Source organism: Halteromyces radiatus, assembly GCF_025201355.1.
Source record: "Halteromyces radiatus strain CBS 162.75 chromosome Unknown BX664scaffold_2, whole genome shotgun sequence".
NCBI classification, from domain to species: domain Eukaryota; kingdom Fungi; phylum Mucoromycota; class Mucoromycetes; order Mucorales; family Cunninghamellaceae; genus Halteromyces; species Halteromyces radiatus.
The window spans coordinates 4,090,483-4,105,406 of record NW_026251688.1 but is presented as its reverse complement, the minus strand read 5'-3'; the positions used below and the strand labels follow the sequence as shown (position 1 = coordinate 4,105,406).

Sequence of the window (14,924 nt, the reverse complement as noted above, 5' to 3'; positions counted from 1 at the left end):
TGTGGCTGCTAAAGGATATTCAGACTCTGATATTGAAGTAAGTCAAAATAAATACATAAAAATAAAAAAAATAATTAGTAATCGTATGGAAACCTGAAAGAGAAGTACTGATTCTGAATTATTATTATTATTAATATTATTAATATTATTATTATTATTATTATTATTATTATATGTAGCCCGGATCTATTGCAGATCAGACAATGAAATCACAATTGTCAGAACATCAATTGATTGTGGATACACGAAATAAAGAACTATCGGATTTGAAATTGGAACGTCAAACACTAGCAGATGATATCGATCGACTACGTATTCAATTTTCCAACATTCCTGACGAACGATTAGTCAATACTGATTATTACAAGAATCTTCAAACATCTTACGAATATTATCGACATCGAGCACATCATTTGGATCAAATGCGGACTAATTTGGATCGAACATTAGATGATTTGGCACGTACTCGGAAACGATGGGTGGATGAATTGAAATCAGAACGAACCACACAAAATGCAACAATGGAATCAGAAATGAAACGCCTGGAAAATGACCTGATACGGATTCGTGGACAAAAAGATCAATTCCAATCTCATTATGATGAACAAGTTTCCAAGGAACTCAAACTCAAAGAGACAAATCAACAGATACTTGATTTGGCTACGGAGCAAAAGGTAAAAAAAAAAAAAAGAAAAAAGAAAAAAAAAGGATAATATTAAAAAATAAAAAGGAGATATTTGACTTTTTTTTTTCTGAAATAGGAATATATCATCTCATTGGAATCTCGATTACATGACCTTAAATCTGAAGCGACAGTGGCTGGTCCATTGACAAAAGACTTGAAACAGTTTGAAGAAATTAGGATGTCTTTAAAGTAAGTTGATGAAACATAATAGGATAATGATAAATATATTGACTATATAAACTTTACATAGACAAACCAAATATTCTCTGGAACGATTACAAGAAATGGAACAAGGATGGAACACAAACGATTCACAACAGCATATCACATCTATGAAAGATCAGATTACCCGTTTAAGGAATCAACTGGAATTATGGAAAACCGATGGTGGTGGCAACAATAATGCTGAGTTACATGATCGTATTCAAGCTTTAATGAAGGAGTTGTCAGAGTATTCTATGGAATCACAAAAATTATCTTTGATGATCGATTTATTCGAAAAGGTAATAATTATATTCATTAATGCGGGTTTGAAAAAAGGGAATGAATGACTAACTAACTGATTTTTTTTTATTTATTATTATTTATTTGAATACTATTAGACGGAAACTCGACTATTAGAAGAAATCGATAGAATGGCATCCATTTATGGACGACTGGAAGAACAACGATCAAAAAAAGTGTTTGATGATGATTATAAACAAGACCATAAACTCAAGCTTTTAGCCGAGGTAAGGAAATAAGGATTATTATTTTTTTATGACATTCATTCATTCCTTTTCTGTTTTTTATTTGCAGAAATCCAAATATGCACAAACTTTTCCATCCCTGATGGCAGCCAAAGAGAAGCAACAAGCTAATGTTACGTCTCTACGTCTTACTTGTGATAAACAAAAAGAACTCATAACACAACTCAAGGAACATGAAAAGTCTCTGGAATTACAATTGGTAAGTAGAATTGATTTATAGATTCTTGATCAAAAGAATAACTTTTTTTTTCTTTTCAACTTAAGTCGGGGAAAGAATATGATAGTTGGCGAATGACTCAATCTGTTGAAGATGACAAGTCTATGGTAGAAAGTTTAACTCAACAATTAGAAGAATCGAAAAATACACTGGAACAACTTGATGAACATATGATGGAGGTAAATATGAATTTTTACAAAAACAGAAAATAAATTAATTCTATTTTATTTTATAGCTGCAGAAAGTGCTCAAGGAGAAAACACGTGCATTAGAAGAAGAAAAGCATTTACAAAGTCGAGTGGAAGAAGATCATGACAAGATGAAACGAAAATGGGATATGATCTCACATGGTGATAATCCTCAGGAACAACAATTGGCAGAAGAGTGTGATGAATTAAGGGTAATTAAAAAAAGGAGATAAAAAAAAAAGGTTTATTATACTGATTTATTCTTTTTTTGGTTTTTTATGAAATCAATATAATTTTTAAATAGTCTCTCCTCAAATGTGGTACTTGTCGAACAAGATTCCGAAGTCATCTCCTGACACGTTGTATGCACACTTTTTGTAAGAAATGTATTGATGCCAGATTAGAAACTCGTCAACGTCGATGTCCTACTTGTGGCGAATCCTTTGGTGCTTCTGATGTTCGGCAATTCTATCTATGATTTACATCGTTTATCCCTTATTATCATTCTTATCCATATAGACCCTTTCCCCCCCCCTTTTTTTTTTTTTTAAAAAAAAAAAGCTACTTTCCTCCCAATCGCTTCAATCCAAAATCTTTCTTTTCCCTTTTTTAGCATATATTCTTAAAACGAAATTTTCACCCTCCCCGCTCTTTCTCTTTTTTTTTTTTTTTTTTTATGATACTTTATTCATTCATACAATTCCCCACAAATTCTACAGTTTTTTCTTTCTCTCTCTCACTCACCTCTCGTTTATTTATTTTTTTTTGTCTCTCTCTCTCTCTATCATTCTGTACAGTATATATTATTATTTTTCTTGATAGTCAACACGATTAATCTACATTCATTTTTTTTTTTTTATCATTTGTCTTTTTACATTTTAATAAAGTAATCAAAATTCATATATTTATTTTTTACTTTTTTTTTCTTGGTTGTTTGTTTTTATCGTTTTTTTTTTTTTTTGTTACTGTTTCCTTTTTTAGTCTTCATCTGACTATAAGATAATAGAAAAAAAAAGGAGAGTAAGAAAATCTCAATTTTTTAAATTTATGCATTGTTAGACTTTAGTTATACAAAATATTATTGTTTTCAAATACAAATTTTATAGTCAATACCTCTCTCTTTTAACATCATCTTCTAAGGAGATATTCCTTTCAAAACATACTCCTTTTCATCACTATTATTATTTATGTATTGAAAAAGTGAATACATTCTTTCCGTTAGTTTTTGACAGTTCTTAGGATCTGCAACCGATCTCGCGGAAATTGAATCGATCTAATCGAATATCTATAAAAAAGGCTTACTTTTTAGTTTGTTTTTTTTTTTGTTTCTTTCTATCATATACTATATACATTTTATTTTATTCTGTTTCTAATCATCATGCGTCATTCTTTGATTCTTAGTGTTTCTTCCGCCGTTATCTTATTAATGAGTAGTATGACGATGGCAGCTCCTTTGGTGGGCACAGATGGTGTCACTCATATACTTGGAGATCAAAATCAACAAGCTGGTGTTCAAGCAGGTACAGGATTGGAAAATGTGATGGTGGATCTAGTTAAACGTCATGACAAGAAGAAAAACGAGAACAAAGACAATAATGATACATCTGATGATGCTACTTCTGTAACTGATGATAATCAACAAGGACAACAGGAGGATGGTCAAGATACAAGTGATGATGCTTCTTCTTGGAATAAATCAGATGAAAAGCAAACAACTCCTTCAGGAGATGAATCTACTGATATTGCTGGTGTCCAAGTGGCCAAGGATCCCGTGCATCATGTTTTGAGTGATGCCTCTGCTGGTTCTCCATTGGTCGGTGTCGAGACAAATACGCGACATTTGTTGAAGGGAAATCCTAGTGACAAGCAAGATGCTGGTGCTGTGATGAATAGACTGGCGAAAGCGGATGATGATGCCTTGGTACGTGAACATTCAACTCCTGATTATTATGAAGGTGATGTGGCTCCTGATGTGAGCACCAATGGTGTTCTTCAAGCTGTGGACGGGTTATTAGGAAAAACCTCTTTAGTCTAGTTACTTATTTTTTTTTTCACATATCAAATCACCTTCCAGTATTTCCTCTTCTTTTTTTTTTTTTTTTTTTTTTTTGTTAAATTTTACAATAAAGTCTCCTTTTTTGGTGATTACCTAAAATCAGTGGTTGGGCGGGTCATGAAATATCGAATTAACCGCCAAAAAAAGTCTTTTCTCTTTTTTTTTTTCTTTTCTTTCTCTTCTTTTTTTCAAAACGCACTCACTTGTTCACTTGCCATATCTTTGTCCATTATCAGCATCATGTCACCACTGGAGCAAGTCATTGAAGATCTTTTACAGAACACGCAAACCATGTCGCGAAAACAATTCAACAAACGGAATCAGGATGTCACCAATCACCTTTCTCAGTTACCGACAACCCAACGTCTTCTACGTAATGCAGATCCAAACGAGGCTAAATTATTTGCTGTTAGTTCAGGAGAAGCTCAAGCAAGATTTCATGCTGATCTAATGAAGGAAATGCAAGCCATTAGAAATGCTACCTCTCGACCTGATGCTGAACGCCTGTTATCTCTTGCCAGTGCCCTCAACAGGATCAGGTAAAATATAAAAACAAAAGCAACGCCAATGATAAATTTTAACGGTTAATCTCACCAACCTTTACCAACAGTAATGTAGCATCCATAGAAGAGAAAATCACTGAAATGAAACAACAACATGAGGAATACCAAGTCAATATCAGCTATTTGGAGTCTACATACAAAGACGTAACTTTGGAATCAAAAAAAAATACGCGCTAAATGTCGATTCTAATCGCAAATATATCTTTTTTTTTCTCTTTCTTTCTTATCCTGTATATGATAGAACGAAAAAGCTTTACAGACCTATAGACAACAACAGTCCCATTCTCTCCATGACAACAAGAAGACATTAGCTGAAACTGAACAGGAACTATACCAGGAAGAATCCAAAATGAACACTAACGAAGAACTACTACAAGGAAAAAGACTCAAGGTATGTGAATGATTATTGTTAACAAGAAGGTGATTAAGAAATATAAAAAAGAATGTACTAAAATGAATTTTTTTTTTGTTTTATTACAGTTGGAACAACTCAAATCGCTGATCAAAGAAAAACGACATCAATTAAGCCAATTAGAGAAACAACAATTACATACAAATACAAATGATCATCACAATAGTAAAACCGACAATAATCATCAGCTATTGGAGGTAAATAAAAAAAAAAAAAAGAAAAAAAAATGGAATCATAGCATTTTATACACATATACGCAGTATGTACTGTCGATCTCATTCCTATCTTTTTGTGTTGCCAATGAATGTAGAATATTGAAAGATTGAAACGTACTATCCTTACCAAAAAATCGATATTAGCTTCATCATCATCATCATCACCGTCTCTACCTTTGACCGGAAACACTCCTTCGACAGCCACAATGGACCAGTTATCTTGCTCTGGTAAAATTTCATCATCATCAGCTTCAACTATTACCGCTCCAGCACAAACTCTGTTTGATCAACTGCAATCGAAAATTAATAAAGCATATAAAACAAACGTAAGTAAGATTAAAAAAAAAAAAAAGAGAGTGATATATCTCGATTTAAAATTTTTTCTATCTTCTTTATTATCAATAGGTATCATCAGACACTATGAAAGGCAACACTTCAAACAAGGAAATCATATCGATCTTAGTAAGAAAAAAAAAAAAGAAGAAAAAAAGTTAGATCTATTATCATTATTCATTTGTTTTCTTTTATGTAGGAATTGATTATTCAAGCATTACAAGATATGAAGATTCGGTATGACAAGGCACAGTTTTTGGAAGATCAACTTGAAAAGATGAAGTAAGTGATTGATTGAGAAGTAAAAAAAAAAATTGGATCTTATTATTATTTTTATTTTCTTAGTGATTTGAAGCAAAAGATATTGATCAAGGCGAAAGGTGTCAAGGATAATAATCAAGAAGCATTGATGGCATCGATCCTGGTGTTACTGGAGAATCATGGAAGAATGCGACTAGAATCATTGAAAGACCAAGCCACGACAATTGCTATAGGATTAGGATTGGACTCTAGTCAAGGATCACAAGCAATATATAGTTGGGTTGGTAAAACGGCGATTAGTATAGATCGTAGTCAAGATGATAGTTATGTACAATCCAATTGGGAAGAATAATGCGAATAAACAAACTGTATTTCCTTATCATGTCGTACTCGTATCACCGTATTGTCCTTTGTGGGGGAAGCGGAAGTTCATTTTACTCCTATGCTATTTTTTTTTTTTGTTATTTTCATAATTATTTATTTTTTTTTTCTCTTTTGAATATTCCATTCATTTATTATTATTATTATTATTTTCTTCTTTTTTATATCCTCATTTTATGTTCACCAAGTGTATATAGAAAATAATAAAGAAAATTCATTATGGATAGAATCAATCAACACATGGATTCTTTAACTATTGACGAAAGGTTTTCAGCTACTAAATCAACACCTTCATCACCTGAACCTAGATCAGCTACTCCCAGATTAGAACGTAGTAAGACTAGACCCAATCTTCCATTCCCACCACCTCGTCGAGGTCCATCTGCTTCAATCTCTTCTTCTTCTTCTTCTTCTTCTTCTCGCATCACCAACATCAATGGTCTACCTCCTCTTCCAAGATCTCCAGGTGGACTTTGTCGTTCTAATTCACAACCTATCACATCAACTCGTCGACGACCGAAGCTCAATCTTGCTCAAATGGGTGTTTCTATCAAACAAACTCCTTTTTCAAATTTGTCAAAATATGTGTAAGAAGAATAAATTGACATAAAAAAAAACACACAGGATAGTCTCACATTTACCATTATTATTATTAATAGCGATCCATCTGGTAAATTGAATTTCGCAGGGAAAGCTATTATTCATGCAGAAGGTGTGGATTTCAGTAATGGAAATAGTTTTAATATTCGAATGGATGATTTGGTCTTGGAAAAGGAATTAGGTCATGGACAATATGGCACTGTACAAAGGGTAAAGAAAAAAACGAGAAGGAATAAATATCATAAAACAACTATATATTAATACTTTTTTTTTTAGGTATATCATAAAAGAACCAAAGTGGTGATGGCCATGAAAGAAATACGTTTGGAATTAGATGAAACAAAATTACAACAAATCTTGATGGAATTAGATATCTTACATAAAAGTACCAGTGATTATATTGTGGAATTCTATGGCGCTTTCTTTATTGAAACTTGTGTCTACTATTGTATGGAATATATGGATGCTGGCTCTTTGGATCGACTCTATGGTGATGGGATACCAGAAAATATTTTGGCTAAAATTGCTATCTGTGTAAGATGAAATCAAAAAAAAAAAAAAAAGAAACTTTGGTAAACTGATATTCCTTTTTTTTTTTAATATAGATGGTCAAAGGATTAAAGTTTTTAAAAGATGAATTATCCATTATTCATCGAGGTAAGTCTCCAAATAACAATAACAACAGAAAAACTAAGAAAAAAAAAACACTTGGACGATGTTTTTTTATATTATATATAGATGTTAAACCAACCAATGTCTTGATGAATCTAAAAGGTGATGTCAAATTATGTGATTTTGGTGTATCTGGTCAATTAGACAAGTCATTAGCAAAGACCAATATTGGTTGTCAAAGTTACATGGCAGTAAGTAGCAACATTCTTATTTCTTGGGTGTAATCATACTAATAAAAACTTTTTCTTTTTTGTAGCCTGAACGCATTAAAGCATCAAGTAAATATACAGTAGCCTCTGATGTATGGTCTCTCGGTGTATCACTTTTGGAAATGGCTTTGGGTCGATACCCATACAAATTTGATAATATGTTTGATCAACTCAAGGCAATCACTGATGGACCTCTTCCAGCATTCCCTTCCTCTTTTTCAAAAGAAGCACAAGACTTTTTATCACAATGGTAATAAAAAAAAAAAAGAATTTGAGATAAAAAAGGATAAGGAACAAACGTCATCTTTTTTTTTTTTGTGAATAGTTTACAAAAAGATCCTTTCAAACGGCCATCTTATGCTGAATTACTGGAACATCCTTTTATTCTTTATCATCAAGATGTACAGGTGGATATGGCCTCTTGGGTAAAACAAGTATTGGAGCGTAAAAATCAGAATGAAAAATAGATATGATCTTTTGTACTTCACATGTATAATAAAATTTTGTATCTTCTCTTCTTGTAAAATGTATCGTATTACCTATTACAACTCTCTATGATACTATCTTTTTTTTTATTTTAATTTTGAAATAAAATTTGTCTGTTACAAGAAGATCTGTACCGGCCAGTTAAGTAAGGATGCCTTTTGGTAGTTCCATTAGTTTGTAGCTTTATGTTCAAATCCCGCTTTGGTATTTTTTTTTTTTTTTTGGTGGTGGGAGGGCTTTTTGTTTTTCCTTTTTTTTCTTTCTTGTATTTATACCCTTTTAACATATATACATGACCATTCACAATTTATATATATTTGATCGACATTGTCAATGTATCTATTTTCAAAAATGGTCTCATCAAAACAAATCCAATCTCGGCAGTAGTAGTGTCAATGGTAATAGTGTCAACAGTACTAGTCAAACAGGATCCAGTCGTCTAGGACTCACCACATCATCACGTCTTTCACAGTCGAACACGTCTATATCGGATACAAACAACAACAATAGCAGTAGCCATGCATCAAATTCCATGACACAAAATGAGGACCGGTCATCATCCGCCACTTACCTTGGTACTATGACACAACAAAGTGGACTTGCAGCAGGAAGTGTCATGTCTATTGAAGAAGAAGCTAAACTAGTTTATGGTGTCATCTTATCATTGCGCAACTTTGTACGAAAATTGACCCCAAGTTCTAATGGTGATAATCAAGATGGTTTTATCTCTTATTGTACTTCGACTTATCGACTCCATTATTATGAAACACCCACTGGACTCAAGTTTGTACTTAATACAGATCCGGCGACAGAAGGTATGCGACCTGTCTTGAAACAAATTTATGTTCAACTATATGTTGATTTTGTGGTGAAAAATGGATTGATGCGATTTGATGATACACGATGGGAAATTAGTCAAGGACTTTTATTACAACAACAACAACCTCAACATAGCTCGGATGATCAACAACAACAACAAAGTCAACCTCCTCCTCCTGGTAACATTTCCAATGAATTATTCCGTATAGCTGTAGATAGATTTGTACGTAGTTTGACTGTATTTGAATGATTTTTCTTGTATCAACATACATGGTCTTGATTGGCTGGGTGTGAATCCATTACTTTCTTAATAAAGATTTCCCCTATTTTTTTTTTTTTTTTTTTAAAAAAAGAAAAAACCTTTCTCTTTTTTCTTATTTTATTTTATTTTATTTTATTCTTATTATTTATGCTTGTTTTGTGTGCTCATGCCAAGTGGTAATCCCAAAAAGACTCTTCCATGTGAAGGTTGTCGAGAAAGAAAGAAAAAGTGCTCCGGTACTTATCCTTGTGTCAGGTAAAGAACAAATAAGTAAAAAAAAAAAAAAAAAAAAAAAAAAAAGTACCACTCACCTCATTTATCTTCTTTTTTTTTTTTTTTTTTTTTTTTTTCAAGATGTCAACGCTTGGATATCAAATGTGTCTATTTACGTCCTACATTACCTCCCGATCATGCTTATGTGAATTTACTACAAGAACAAGAATTAGCTGTACAAGTGGATACATTGGAATCTACAATGGTATCAATGGAAAAACTTTTGAATCAATTACGCCATGCCAATCAAGGTGTCATTCAACAACGGACGCTTCGAAACGAAGCTTACCCATCTACCATCACAAACAACAATGATCAACAACCATCATTCAATTGGCAAATCATTTTAGGCAAACAAGGTGTCACTATCAATACCAATATCCGGTCTTATGCTGATTTATTAGAACAAATTCAAGTATGGCAGCGGACATGTCACTCGCTTGCTACTCCAACTTTAATACGATCACCTTCTCCGTTTTCTCCTAAAGAAATGACCTTACGTCGACAACTTCCTCTTTGGCTCTTACGTCGTGGTCACTTTATTGCTATTACAACGTGTGTCATGGTTCAACGATCTAAATCCGATAGTACACTCTGTGAATCATTACCAACACCACCACTGCCAACATTACTTCATAAACATCTCGATCATCATCATCATCATCATCATGAACGACAGTTATCATCAAACCGTTACGATCACCAACATCAACAATATCAAGATGAAATATTTCTTTCTCCTCCTCTTTCTACATCATCAACTTCGTCATTCTCATCATCACAATCATCAACGATTACAACAGCAATAGATAGTGAGATTCTGACGGATCAACTCTCTCGCAATATCTTGGATACGTTTTTTGATTGTTACCTTGTACGCAACATCTTTTTACATCGATCTACTTTTTATCATCTCTTTGTGGATACTTCAACATCATCAATATTGAACGATGGCTATGTGAATCATCCTTCCTCCCTTTTTGATTCTCCTGTGATTTGTGCGGTATGTGCTGTGGCATTGACTGTTCGATGTCGCCATATGCTTCCTCTGATACCTTATCAAGAACATGCAACAATGGCAAACAGATATTTTTGTCATGCTCGTGATTTAGTTTGTTTCGATGAACCTACATTGGAATCCTTCATCACCTTAACGTTTTTGGCCTTGTACAAACAGTTGACATATTGTGTGGATGAAGCTTCATTTTATTTGGACCTAGCCTTTCGAACAAGATGTATCCTTTTTGGCGGCAACAAAGATAATAATCACCTTTATAATGAAGTCTTACAAAGTACAACAGGAGACGACAAGCTACGGCGAGGGCTGGATGAGATGATCAAACGATTGCACTGGGCATTATGGGAAGTATATACCTCCTTGGAGTATTACAGCAATCTTCGTGGAGTTCCAAAGTCAACCAAGACGTCGTCAGTATCCATCACCAGAAAGGATCATCCAATTGCGAGACTAATGCAAGGGCGAAAAACAGATTATATACGACATCCATTACCTGATGAACCAGCGATTATCCAACGATCAATACAACATGCTTATTATCAAACTGAAATGATGGCAACGCAGGGTTCCTTTTTACGACATGTTCGCTTCGGTAACAAGGACACGATTGATTTGAAATATTTGGCGGAAACGGAATATCGGTTCAATCAATTTTATCAGCACTTACCAACAGATTATCGCATGGACCCCAACTTGTTATTAGAATACAATCGGTTGTTTGATGATGGTACTTTTCGTGAAAAATTGAACGTCATTTGGAATACTGGGGTACGATCAGGTGAAGATACTATTATGGATGATACCAAAGTGGCGGCTTTGAACATGACAATACAATATTATCAAGGTATCATTTCTATGTACGAACCTTTCTTACCTGATTTATGTGATCGACGACGGGCACAAAAGGCGGGATTACTCAAAGATGATGGTGACACACCTTCCATTGATGGATCAATGACTACAACTGATGGATCAACATCGATTACGACTGATAATGATGATATCGTTATTGAACCTACACCTCATGAACGCCTCGCTCAAGAAAAATGTACAGATGCAGCAACGATGATAGTAAAGTTATTGGATTATCAACGAAGTTTATCAAATCATTGTGCTGTTAATATTCACATTTTGTTAACGGCGTGGGATATCCATATGCGGAACGCTTGTATTGGCATGACCTTACCACCTCTTACTTCAACAGTATCCAATGATGAAAAAATATATTTTGGTTGTCTGACTTTATCAAGTATTCATCAAGCACGACAATATCTCTTACAATGTTTATCTATTTTACGTGAAGGTTATCTATTCAATTTTGCTGAACATGCCATGTGGAGATATTATGAACATTTGGAACATCAATTATTATACTCGATGATGACTTCTCCTCCTTCTGCTGCTTTCTGGATACCCTTTGGAATATAGTTTAGTAATAGCTTTTTTTTTTTTTTTTTATTAAACTAGTTTCTCCCTATTCTTCTCCCCTCCCCCTTGTTTTCTTATATTGTGTATTTATTATTATGTATTTAATTTTTTTTTTTTTTTTTACACCCCCCACTCTTTTGTACTTTAATATCAGTATTGTTTAAGAAATAAATGTTGTTTGTATTTTTATAAATCCTTACTATTTGAATTCCACATTGATTTCATTGGCTCCCCACAGTCAATTAGGTTGTACCAGAACATCGGGATATTATTATTGTTTACTTGGCAGTAATCTGTAGAAAATATATAAATATATGTACATCCATAACCGATTTTTATTGAGAGCATAAATAAAAAAAAAGATATAAATATTGTATGTATTTCATTAAATAATATGACAAAAAAGGATTGTTTTTTTAAGGTACCATTCAAATCACAATAATAATAACAAAAAAAAAAGTGATCGGGTTTGTGGTACAAATGATTCTATCAATCAGCGTTTTGGTCGTATTTGTTCATTTTCATGTCCGCATATCTCCTCATTTGAGAATGTCAAACAAAAATAAAAAAGGAAAGGATGTTATCACAGTAAAAAGTGATTGTAATGACGATAAAAGTGGTTGATAATAGATGATGTTGTTATAATTCTATTAATCATGCAATATTTTTGTCAATCCTTTTCAAGTATTGAATAGAGTTTCGGGGATTGATCTGTTTGGTCTACAGATTTATATATACTATATATACACTATATAAAACCAGTTTGAAAATAATAATAATAATAATAATAAATATCATTTTCTTTTTCATTTTTCTATCATGTTATGTTTAAGCAGGAGGATGATGATCATGAAATATATATATATATACGTGGCTATTTGAGCCATCACCATGAAAGACATTAAAAAATCATGGGCACGGTCACAATATACTTGGAAAGAGGAGATTGGCAGATAATGATTGGCTGCGGTGCTGGAACTAAATAATCAGAACTGGGCTGGTTGAAAGGAAAGGGCACAGAAGGTGGTGTTATTTATTTCCCTCTTTTTTTTTTCTTTTCCTTTTTTTTTTTTCCACTTTCATCTATTTTTATATCTATATTCCCTTTCTTCCCCTTTTTTTGATTATTATTATTCAACGATGGGTTTAAGCTTTTCCAAATTATTTACGGACCTTTTTGGTAAAAAGGAAATGCGTATTTTGATGGTGGGTTTGGATGCTGCTGGTAAAACTACCATCCTTTACAAACTCAAGTTGGGTGAAATCGTCACTACTATTCCTACTATTGGTAAAAAAAAAAAAAAAAAAAAAAAAAAAAGTCTTTATCTTCTTCATCTATTTCTTTTTCTCATTTTTTTTTTCTTCCTTGTTTTTTTTTAGGTTTCAATGTCGAAACTGTGGAATACAAGAATATCTCTTTCACTGTATGGGATGTCGGAGGTCAAGACAAGATTCGTCCCTTGTGGAGACATTGTAAGTATGAAAAAAAAAAAAAACATTCAGGGGGAAATAGACGGAAATATAAGAAAAAGAAAAAAAAAAGTTAGAGGATATAATGACAATAAGGACTAACTTGTGTGTTTTTAGATTTCCAAAATACTGAAGGTATTATCTTTGTGGTTGATTCCAATGATCGTGATCGTGTTTCTGAAGCTCGTGATGAACTTCAACGTATGCTTAACGAAGATGAACTTCGTGATTCCTTATTGTTGGTATTTGCTAACAAGCAAGATTTGCCTAATGCTATGAACGCTGCCGAAATCACTGACAAGTTAGGTCTTCACTCTCTTCGCAACAGACAATGGTATATCCAATCAGCATGTGCCACTAGCGGTAAGTCAAACCATTTTTTTTAGTGAAATTAGGATATTTGGAAAAAACTAATTATGATTTTATCATTTAGGTGATGGTCTTTATGAAGGTCTTGAATGGTTGTCTGCCAACTTGAAGAAACGATCTTAAATTAGTGATTAGTATCTAGTTAGATATTTTAGTTAGATCACCTCTATTCTTATTATTATTTAGTCATCATCGTCCTATTATTTTAGTTAGGGAATTCTTCTTCTTTTTTTTTTTCTTTCTGTATACACACAAACTTATATATAAAAAACAAAAACTCAAATGATAATAAAAAAAAAAATAACAAAAAACAAAACAAAAAAAAGAATCAAGTTTATGTTATCATATGATTTGTATGTAGGTTTATTTTCATATGGAGGAAGAAGAATAGTTCAAGCTTTGATATACGATGGAGTTTAAACCTTGGTGTTGTCAACACGTGGGATAAGACCATATAGACAATTATTCAAGCGTGATATCTACTTTGAAATCGAATAACTCTCTCACTCCATCGTGAATTCAATTTTTCTAATGAAGTTTTGTTACCCCATTACTTTTTTTCTTTCCTTCTTTCTTTCTTTCTTTTTACTTTTTTTTTTTTTTTAATATCACTACTTGAATGGAATCAAAAGCTGAACAAAGTTTTAAAGAATTAGATAAAGCAAGATCTCATGGTCATTGGACTGCTATACCTGAACTTGTCAAACGATATAAAAAGTATCATCCTCAAGAATCAGGTAACTGTTTTTTTTTAAAACAACGCACAGACACATAACCTCTTTTTTTTTTCTTTTTTTTTTTTCTTTTTTTCAAATAGTTCTACCTGCTACTGCTATCATTGAAGTTGACCTTGCTCATTTAATTCAACAACATAGTCAAGACAATGAAAAAAAGATCAAACAACACAAAGTCACTATTCCCTTACCACAAAGTAACAAAATGACAAGTAGAAAGTCTGTTTTCGGCAAACCATCTTATATCGTATTCACTCCTCCTCAAGAACTCTTTGATTCTTCCATTCAACAATCAATTCCTTTTCTTCCTCCTCTTACTCCTGCTCAAGCTCATCCACTTTTAACTCGACTTGAACAAGTACTGGCTACTCGACTGGATTCCGACGATTTACAAACTCCTGACGATTGGCAAGCTCAAGTATGTTTCATCTTTATTGTTCATAATACATGCTTACTTATTTATTTATCTTTATAGCTTTCCAAAGTAGTATTAGCACGTATCTATTTTGAAAGTGGACGGTACA

General features: G+C 32.9%; 7 protein-coding genes across 7 annotated transcripts; all 7 read left to right on the top strand.

The window, feature by feature from the left end:
• Positions 1-674: 674 nt before the first annotated feature.
• On the top strand, positions 675-2,488 carry BX664DRAFT_84831 (uncharacterized protein). Its single transcript, XM_051549765.1, has 7 exons — positions 675-874; positions 936-1,188; positions 1,288-1,416; positions 1,484-1,633; positions 1,699-1,830; positions 1,887-2,051; positions 2,144-2,488. The coding sequence occupies exons 1-7, from the start codon at positions 864-866 to the stop codon at positions 2,315-2,317; spliced, it is 1,014 nt and encodes a 337-aa protein (XP_051403926.1). The 5' UTR covers positions 675-863; the 3' UTR covers positions 2,318-2,488.
• A 729-nt stretch (positions 2,489-3,217) lies between these two features.
• On the top strand, positions 3,218-3,874 carry BX664DRAFT_312509 (uncharacterized protein; the record flags this gene model as incomplete). The annotated part of the gene is made up of 1 exon (XM_051542603.1): positions 3,218-3,874. One exon carries the CDS (start codon positions 3,218-3,220, stop codon positions 3,872-3,874), a length of 657 nt encoding a protein of 218 aa, XP_051403925.1.
• Positions 3,875-4,093: 219 nt separating this feature from the next.
• Positions 4,094-6,154, top strand: BX664DRAFT_327018 (uncharacterized protein). Its single transcript, XM_051544339.1, has 8 exons — positions 4,094-4,434; positions 4,506-4,602; positions 4,700-4,849; positions 4,939-5,067; positions 5,181-5,411; positions 5,491-5,547; positions 5,618-5,700; positions 5,764-6,154. The coding sequence occupies exons 1-8, from the start codon at positions 4,136-4,138 to the stop codon at positions 6,029-6,031; spliced, it is 1,314 nt and encodes a 437-aa protein (XP_051403924.1). The 5' UTR covers positions 4,094-4,135; the 3' UTR covers positions 6,032-6,154.
• Positions 6,128-8,122, top strand: BX664DRAFT_327015 (kinase-like domain-containing protein). The gene is made up of 7 exons (XM_051544338.1): positions 6,128-6,647; positions 6,720-6,870; positions 6,937-7,194; positions 7,266-7,317; positions 7,399-7,523; positions 7,589-7,791; positions 7,867-8,122. The coding sequence occupies exons 1-7, from the start codon at positions 6,280-6,282 to the stop codon at positions 8,006-8,008; spliced, it is 1,299 nt and encodes a 432-aa protein (XP_051403923.1). The 5' UTR covers positions 6,128-6,279; the 3' UTR covers positions 8,009-8,122.
• A 128-nt stretch (positions 8,123-8,250) lies between these two features.
• Positions 8,251-9,169, top strand: BX664DRAFT_378337 (Sybindin-like family-domain-containing protein). Its single transcript, XM_051548822.1, has one exon. It carries the CDS (start codon positions 8,320-8,322, stop codon positions 9,094-9,096), a length of 777 nt encoding a protein of 258 aa, XP_051403922.1. The 5' UTR covers positions 8,251-8,319; the 3' UTR covers positions 9,097-9,169.
• Positions 9,170-9,205: 36 nt separating this feature from the next.
• BX664DRAFT_356906 (uncharacterized protein) lies at positions 9,206-11,874 on the top strand. Its single transcript, XM_051547920.1, has 2 exons — positions 9,206-9,363; positions 9,463-11,874. Exons 1-2 carry the CDS (start codon positions 9,275-9,277, stop codon positions 11,825-11,827), a joined length of 2,454 nt encoding a protein of 817 aa, XP_051403921.1. The 5' UTR covers positions 9,206-9,274; the 3' UTR covers positions 11,828-11,874.
• Positions 11,875-12,891: 1,017 nt separating this feature from the next.
• Positions 12,892-13,989, top strand: BX664DRAFT_327011 (ADP-ribosylation factor). The gene is made up of 4 exons (XM_051544337.1): positions 12,892-13,115; positions 13,208-13,300; positions 13,415-13,660; positions 13,731-13,989. The coding sequence occupies exons 1-4, from the start codon at positions 12,968-12,970 to the stop codon at positions 13,787-13,789; spliced, it is 546 nt and encodes a 181-aa protein (XP_051403920.1). The 5' UTR covers positions 12,892-12,967; the 3' UTR covers positions 13,790-13,989.
• Positions 13,990-14,924: the final 935 nt, after the last annotated feature.

Excerpts from the sequence above, each read along its gene's own strand:
- BX664DRAFT_327011 (XM_051544337.1), top strand. The coding sequence starts at position 12,968 with ATGGGTTTAAGCTTTTCCAAATTATTTACGGACCTTTTTGGTAAAAAG. Across the intron at positions 13,116-13,207 it reads CACTACTATTCCTACTATTG|GTTTCAATGTCGAAACTGTG; the intron begins GTAAAAAAAAAA and ends GTTTTTTTTTAG. Across the intron at positions 13,661-13,730 it reads ATCAGCATGTGCCACTAGCG|GTGATGGTCTTTATGAAGGT; the intron begins GTAAGTCAAACC and ends TTTATCATTTAG.
- BX664DRAFT_378337 (XM_051548822.1), top strand. The coding sequence starts at position 8,320 with ATGACCATTCACAATTTATATATATTTGATCGACATTGTCAATGTATC.
- BX664DRAFT_327015 (XM_051544338.1), top strand. The coding sequence starts at position 6,280 with ATGGATAGAATCAATCAACACATGGATTCTTTAACTATTGACGAAAGG. Across the intron at positions 6,648-6,719 it reads TCAAATTTGTCAAAATATGT|CGATCCATCTGGTAAATTGA; the intron begins GTAAGAAGAATA and ends TATTATTAATAG. Across the intron at positions 7,792-7,866 it reads CAAGACTTTTTATCACAATG|TTTACAAAAAGATCCTTTCA; the intron begins GTAATAAAAAAA and ends TTTTGTGAATAG.
- BX664DRAFT_327018 (XM_051544339.1), top strand. The coding sequence starts at position 4,136 with ATGTCACCACTGGAGCAAGTCATTGAAGATCTTTTACAGAACACGCAA. Across the intron at positions 4,850-4,938 it reads TACAAGGAAAAAGACTCAAG|TTGGAACAACTCAAATCGCT; the intron begins GTATGTGAATGA and ends GTTTTATTACAG. Across the intron at positions 5,068-5,180 it reads ATAATCATCAGCTATTGGAG|AATATTGAAAGATTGAAACG; the intron begins GTAAATAAAAAA and ends CAATGAATGTAG.
- BX664DRAFT_84831 (XM_051549765.1), top strand. Across the intron at positions 1,417-1,483 it reads AACTCAAGCTTTTAGCCGAG|AAATCCAAATATGCACAAAC; the intron begins GTAAGGAAATAA and ends TTTTATTTGCAG. Across the intron at positions 1,634-1,698 it reads AGTCTCTGGAATTACAATTG|TCGGGGAAAGAATATGATAG; the intron begins GTAAGTAGAATT and ends TTTCAACTTAAG.
- BX664DRAFT_356906 (XM_051547920.1), top strand. The coding sequence starts at position 9,275 with ATGCCAAGTGGTAATCCCAAAAAGACTCTTCCATGTGAAGGTTGTCGA. Across the intron at positions 9,364-9,462 it reads GGTACTTATCCTTGTGTCAG|ATGTCAACGCTTGGATATCA; the intron begins GTAAAGAACAAA and ends TTTTTTTTCAAG.